The following is a 7,357-nucleotide window of genomic DNA, read 5'->3' on the forward strand; positions in this document are numbered from 1 at the left end:
GTTTGTGAAATCAACGTCAAGGCTTGGTATGTGGGAGGTGTCAGTGCCCTTCTCCCCTTCAACCGGAAGAAGGGAGGTCAAATCAAACTCCAGTGTCTGCATCTTCTGCAGCTCGGACTTGAGCTCAGCTACATCCTTTTTGAGTTGACGCATGTCCCCAGCTCTACCTCACTTAACCCTTTCAAGGCGCACTTCAAAGTGCTTGAGTCGATCCTCATATGAGAGATGTTATTTTTGAAGAGCACTTACTGAGGTTTGGATTGGGGCCAGTGCTTGCCGGATGAGAGATGGAAGTTCTTTCGTCAATTTGTCTATTTTGGCATTTGCATGTTGTACCAGTTGACCATGCTTGGAGAGTGCATGCAGTGAGATAGGTGGTGTCGCAGTGGCTAGTCTGGGAGTAGATGAAGAAGTGGCTGGTGCGGAAGAAGTGGCTTGCACTGATGAGGCAACAGGTGCTGCTGAAGCTGGAGGAGGAGTGATTGAAGGCTCTGGCGGATCTTCGACCACTTTATCGACAACATCACAGATCCGAGTGATGTAAAAGTCCTGAACAGCTTTTTCTATGTGGTCATGTTTGGAGAAAGGAGGGACTTCCACAGTTTTACATAAAGCATGGATTAAGCATGGAAAAAGGAGCGAGGTTTCTTTCTGGTTTGCCCGAATCCCAATCTCACGGAATATAAGCTCCCCCACATCAACCTTGATACCCGACATGATGCAAGCAATGAGGATCACCTTCTCGATACTTATGTTAGTTTCATTTCTCGAGGGCATTATACGAGAACAAACCAAACTGAGCCAATATCAGCCTTCTTGGGTAAGATCCCTCTTGTGAATCTTCTGGCGCAGAGCGATCCAGGATGGAGTTCCCTTGGCTATGACAGAGGCCACCCAAACACACTCGGATTCCTTGTTTGCAATCTTTGCGTCAAATTCTGCCGTGCCTGGCTCCTATTCATCAAAATATATATCATTGATTGATGAGGCATCATAGAGTATTTCAACCCCTCAGACTAGGACAGAGTCCAAGAATATATGGTTTATCTTCTGTCCTACGTTCCTGGATGCAGCATATGCAAAATAAAATTCCCTAACGAATGTCTCGTTGTACTCCCCCGAAACCCGAGTGAAGAACTCCCATCCCCTCTTTTTGATGTTTTCTAGCACATAGGGGTGGTGTTCTTTTTACCCGTTCAAGACTAGCTGCTTTTCTTTGAGGATCTTTCTTTTTTCCAGGCCATCGCTGTACAGGGTCCAAGAGACGGAGATCCCAAACGTGAGATCCTCACCACTCTTTCGGCATGCTTTGGCATGGAGGTCAACTGGTGGTACAAGGTCAATCTATGCCTCCTCCTCTTCAGACTGGGAGGAATTCTCAAATAAAGCTCTGGATGTGTCAGGTCGCTTGCGTTGGGATTGATGTGACTGTGGGTTTATAGCAGCAGCCCGTCTCTTTCCTCTAGTGTTGGGTTGTTGCGATGCTAGAGCTTTCTTTGGTGCCATGCCTGTCAATTAACAAGGAGTGAGTACATGATATGGCATGGGTACATATGGGAAAGAAATGAAAAACAAAGAAGGTTCTGCTACTAGTTATGCGATCGCAGAACAACTCTGTGAGACGCAAAACATTTTGTATATTACACCCCTCAGAAGCAAAACAAACAATGTGTTTCGCAGAAGTGGTCGCAGAACAACTTTGCGACCGCAGATCGGTTGCATTTTGTTCTTCAGAAATAGCTTTTTATCTGCCTCTGACTGAGACCATTGTGCGGTTCGCAAAATATTTCTGCGACCGCAAAATCAACTGCACATGGGCTTTGAGAAAACTTCATAGCATGCAAATTGCGATGATTTTGCAGACCACAAATCAGTTATGCGGACCGCAAAGATCATCGTTCCTAATCAAAAAGGTATTCACAGGCAAATACACAAACATCAAATTCATACTCAGTCCCAAATGCACAACGCACACTTATTCATCAGGACGATACATTATGCAATTTTTCACAACTTTTCCAACCTCTTTACTCTATTCCTACTCCCTAATTCGAACCCCCAAATTTCGATTTACCCACAGCATGTATTTTCCCCCCAGCGTTGATTTTCAGTACAATCATTCAGAAATGATTACCCTTAGCAAGGAGTTGGGGAGAAAGAGGAGGGTAATGAAAGCACATGGCACTCTTCAATTTGACTAAGCAAGAGAAAGGATTGAATTGGACATACCAAATATCAGAAGATGGAGTATTTAGGTCTAAATTGCGAGCAAGGTAAGCCCCTTCCTTTTCAATTCCTTTTTGATTTTGTTTTTCTCAGTGTTTTTGGTCTTATCTTTCTTTTCTTATGTGTTATGCTTTGTACCTGTGTGTGTGGAAGTGTAGATGAAAGACGAAAATGAGAGAGACCTAGGGCTTAATACCTGCACATTTTGCGGTGAAAAAGCGCATCACATAACATATTATGTGGCCGCATATATGTTATGCGATGGGTTAGTGACTGAGTGTTGCGCAATAGATATGCGACAAGTTTTGCGGTCGTAGAAACATTATACAGGTCGCAGAAATTAAATCCTTACCACATTTACTAAGGCCCAATTTGCATTTTTTTCTTCTTGTATCTGCGACCACTATGCGGTCCGCAAATGTTTTATGCGGCCGCATATGTTACCGCAGAACACAGCTGAAGATCAGCTTGCTTTCCTTTATTTTCCTCTGCCCTTGCATCCTATTTCCTTGTATTTTGGGTCACCTGCATTCTAACACACACGTCAAACTATTCAACACTAACAAATAAACTTACCAAAATTTAAAATCTAACCAAAAAGTGTTACCAACACATGGGTTGCCTCCCAAGAAGCGCTTGATTTAACGTCACGGCATGACGATGTTGCCCCCATTTTGGCTAATCAGTGGTAGGGGTTGGTGTAGGACCATCCTTGAGTGCGAATTGTTATACCAAGTGCCTTTCTCCAATGGTTCCGAGGTAATGCTTGACTGTTTGGCCATTTACTTTGAAGGTTCGAGTCCCGTCCTCAGATTCCAATTCAATAGCGCCATAGGAAGATACATTCACAACTTTGAACGAGCTAGACCATTTGGATTTGAGTTTGCTCGGAAAGAACTTCAGCCTTGAGTTGAAGAGTAAGACCAAGTCACCAGATTTAAATTCCCACTTCAAAATCTTCTTGTCATGAACAAGCTTCATTCTTTCTTTATACATGGCTACATTCTCATAGGCATGAAAACAGAATTCTTCCATCTCGTTGAGTTGTGTCATCCTTAGATTAGCTGCTTCGGCCCAATCAAGATTTAACTTTTTCAATGCCCATATAGCTTTGCGATCAAGATCCACTGGCAAGTGATACGCCTTACCAAAAACCAACTAGTATTATGAGGTTCCAATGAGAGTCTTAAATGTTGTTCGATATGCCCACAATGCATCATCTAGCTTCTTTGACCAGTCGGTCCTGTTTGCATTAACAGTTTTTGCTAGAATGTTTTTGATCTCCCGATTGGGAACTTCAACTTGACCGCTCGACTGAGGATGATAAGGGGTGTCCACCTTGTGCTTAACTCCATATTTCTCGAGCTACCCGGCAAAAGCTTTGTTGCAAAAGTGAGAGCCACCATCACTAAGGATGGCCCTTGGGGTTGCAAATCGAGTAACTATGTTCTTCTTCAAGAAGGCGGTTACACTCCTTGCCTCATTGTTTGGCAAGGCAATTGCCTCGACCCATTTGGAGACATAATCTGCTGCCACCAAGATATATGTCATGCCGTAAGAGCTTACGAAGGGACCCATGAAATCTATCCCCCACACATCAAAGATTTCGACTTCCATCACAAAGTTCATAGGCATCTCATTCCTTTTAGAAATTTACCCCTGTCTTTGACATTGATCATATGCCTTGGCCATTTGGTATGCATCCTGGTAGATCGATGGCCAATAATAGCTGCATTCAATCACTTTAGCTGCAGTACCATTTCCACCGTGGTGGCCCCCAACTGGGGAGCCATGACATGCTTTGATAATTTGAATTACCTCATCCTCCGGAACACAACACGTAATGATGTCGTCGGCGCAAATCCGGAATAAAAAGGGTTCCTCCCAAAAGTATTGCCTGCACTCCTGCAAGAACTTTTTCTTTTGATAAGCTTCCAATCCGTCGGGGATAAGGTCACTAACCAAGAAGTTAGCGATGTTGTCATACCAAGGAGTGAAGGTGCTAGACAATGCCAATATGTGTTCATCAGAGAATGCATCATTAATTTCAAGATCTTCTTTTGCTCTCCCTTCCTCTTCAAGCCTAGACAAGTGATCCGCAACTTGATTCTCTGTTCCTTTTTGACTTTGAGTTCAAAGTCAAACTCTTGTAACAAAAGAACCCACCTAATCAATCTTGGTTTAGCATCCTTCTTTGCCATAAGGTAGCTGAGAGCAACATGATCGGTGTATCACTTTGGAGCCCAACAAATAGGCCCGGAATGTTTCAAATGCATAGACAATAGCAAGCAGTTCTTGCTTCGTCACAGCGTAATTCATTTGTGCACCACTGAGTCTCTTGCTTTCATAGTAGACAGGATGAAGAATCTGGTTATGTCGTTGACCTAGTACCGCTCCAATAGCTACACCACTGGCGTCATACATGAGTTCAAATGGAAGAGACCAACGGGGTGTTACAATAATAGGTGTTGTGGTGAGCCTTGATTTCAACTCCTCAAAAGCTTTGAGGCACTTCTCATCGAAATCAATCTTTGCATCCTTTTCAAGGAACTTGCAATTTTTGAGAAGTCTTTGATAAATCACCTATAAAAACCGTCATGCCCCAAAAAGCTCCAAATGCCTTTTACCGAAGTGGGAGGAGGAAGCTTGGAAATGATCTCGATCGTTGCCCGATCAACCTCTATGCATTGCTTGGAGATTTTGTGGCCCAGAATAATACCCTCGTTCACCATTAGGTGACATTTTTCCCAATTTAGCACAAGTTTTGTTTCCTCACATCTTTTGAGCACTTGTCTAAGGTTGTCAAGGCAATGCTCAAATTAATCACCAACTACAGAAAAGTCATCCATAAACACCTCTAAGAAATCCTCCACCATGTCCGAGAAGATTGATATCATGCATCGTTGAAAGGTATTCGGGGCATTGCATAGCCCAAATGGCATCCGGCTAAAGGCAAAGGTCCCATACGGGAATGTGAATGTTGCCTTCTCTTGATCCTCTAAGGCGATGTTGATTTGGTTGTAGTCGGAATAACCATCCAGGAAGCAATAAAATGACCTTCCCGCTAGCCGGTCAAGCATTTCATCAATAAAAGGCATATGGAAATGGTCTTTGCAAGTAGCACTATTGAGCTTCCGGTAGTCCATGCAAACTCTCTACCCGGTCACCGTCCTCATTGGGATGAGTTCATTTTAGTCATTTTGAATCACGTTCATGCCTCCTTTCTTTGGCACACATTGCACCGGACTCACCCAAGTACTATCGGCAATGGGGTAGACAACCCCGACATCCAACCATTTTATGATTTCTTTTCTCACCACCTCTTGCATGGAAGGGTTTAACCTTCTTTGATGCTCCACGCTAGGTTTGATCTCTTGCTCTAATTGTATCTTTTGCTCATAAATTCCGGCGGGAATCCCTCGGATATCCGCTATAGTCCACCCAATGTCCTGTCTGTGCTCCCTCAAGGTATTCAATAAGTGTTTAACCTGTACATCATTCAACAAAGAAGTAACAATTATAGGTAGAGTTTCATTAGAGCCAAGAAATTTATACCTTAAGTGCGATGGAAGTGGCTTGAGCTCAAGTTATGGCGGCTTGATAATTGAAGGCTTACAATGAGGGGTGACTCTATTCTCTAAGTCAAGAGAAAGCTTCTTTTATGCATAAGTGTAGGACCCAAGCCCTTACAATGCATTCACCGATTCCATGTATCCTTCCATGTCTTCACCATCAAAATTTACCAAAATAGCTGCCAATGCCTCACCAAGGCATTCCTCTTCCATCTTCACCTCGATTGCATCCTCTACCTTATCAACAACATCAATGACTGAGATACTTTCTTATGCATGTGGCAATTTCATACCTTTACTCGCTTGAAAGGTAACCTCTTCGTCATTAACTCGGAACTTGATCTCATTTCGTTCCGAATCTATGAGTGCTCTCCCGGTAGCAAGGAATGGTCTCCCCAAGATGATAGGGATTTCTTTATCAACAACACAATCGAGGATAACAAAGTCGACAGGGAGGAGAAACTTTCCCACTTTCACAAGAACATAATCAACAATCCCCACCGGTCGCTTTATTAAACAGTCGGCCATTTGCAACCTCATACTTGTAGGCCTAGGCATACCTAATCCTCCTTGCTTGTAAATAGTAAGGGGCATTAAGTTGATGCTATCTCCATTATCACAAAGGGCTCGTGCAAAATTGCGCAATCCAATAGTGCATGGAATGGTGAAGGCTCTCGGGTCCTATTTCTTTTGGTCGGTGGTTGTTGCAATGATGGAACTAACCCGGTGAGTCACATTCACCACTTAATTCTTAGTGGTTCTCTTTTTAGTGATCAAATCCTTCAAGTACTTAGCAAAACCCAACATCTCTTGAAATACTTCCACAAATGGAATGTTCACCGATAATTGCTTGAGAATGTCATAGAACTTCTCGAGTTTGCTATCATCGACCTTCCTAGGAAGTCTTTGAGGGAAAGGAGGAGGAAGCCTAGGAATTGGTGCTAGAGTTTTTGGTGCCTCTATTATCTTTTCCTTAACCTCTTCATTGTTCACTTCTTGAATTTTCACCTTCTTCGGGAGTCTTTCAACTTCAACAACAATTGGCACCTCAACTTGGGCCTCAACTTCTTGTTCAGAATCTTCCACTTCGACCACTTGTTCATTCTCTCCTTGAAGTAGTTTCCCACTTCGAGTTGTGATTGCCATACAATGGGAAGTCGAACCACTCCCACTACCTTTTGGGTTTGCAATTGTGTCACTTGGGAGCGTACCTTTCTGCTTCGGATTTTGCTCTCTTGAGAGATCTCTCATTTGTATTTCCAACTTTTGTATGGATGCGGTGTGAGAACCCACAAGTTCGGTCATATTTTTCATTGAAGTGTCGGATCTCTCCTGATTTTGCAACACTCTTTCAAGCATGCTTTCTAACTTGGAATCACTTGAAGAGCTTTCTTTCCAATGCGGAGAATTAGAATATTGCCTCTTTGGTGGAACATAGGGGTTTGAACTCCGATTTAAAAAGTTATTGTTGTTGTTACTCCAATTTCCTTGATTGGAATTACCTTGGTTATTTCGCCATTGTTGGTTGCCTTGCCCTTGCGGGTTAGACCTCCATTGGT

General features: G+C 43.1%; 2 protein-coding genes across 2 annotated transcripts; both read right to left on the bottom strand.

The window, feature by feature from the left end:
• Positions 1–1,344: 1,344 nt before the first annotated feature.
• On the bottom strand, positions 1,345–3,777 carry LOC142168852 (uncharacterized). The gene is made up of 5 exons (XM_075230019.1): positions 3,697–3,777; positions 3,433–3,591; positions 2,959–3,384; positions 2,365–2,422; positions 1,345–1,508 (listed from the first exon to the last, which is right to left on the bottom strand). The coding sequence occupies exons 1-5, from the start codon at positions 3,775–3,777 to the stop codon at positions 1,345–1,347; spliced, it is 888 nt and encodes a 295-aa protein (XP_075086120.1).
• Positions 3,778–3,879: 102 nt separating this feature from the next.
• On the bottom strand, positions 3,880–6,392 carry LOC142168853 (uncharacterized). Its single transcript, XM_075230020.1, has 5 exons — positions 6,114–6,392; positions 5,928–6,035; positions 5,544–5,714; positions 4,425–4,809; positions 3,880–4,343 (listed from the first exon to the last, which is right to left on the bottom strand). The coding sequence occupies exons 1-5, from the start codon at positions 6,390–6,392 to the stop codon at positions 3,880–3,882; spliced, it is 1,407 nt and encodes a 468-aa protein (XP_075086121.1).
• Between the last annotated feature and the right edge of the window lie 965 nt (positions 6,393–7,357).

This window comes from Nicotiana tabacum, chromosome 14, assembly GCF_000715075.1.
Source record: "Nicotiana tabacum cultivar K326 chromosome 14, ASM71507v2, whole genome shotgun sequence".
In the NCBI taxonomy this organism is placed as follows: Eukaryota; Viridiplantae; Streptophyta; class Magnoliopsida; order Solanales; family Solanaceae; genus Nicotiana; species Nicotiana tabacum.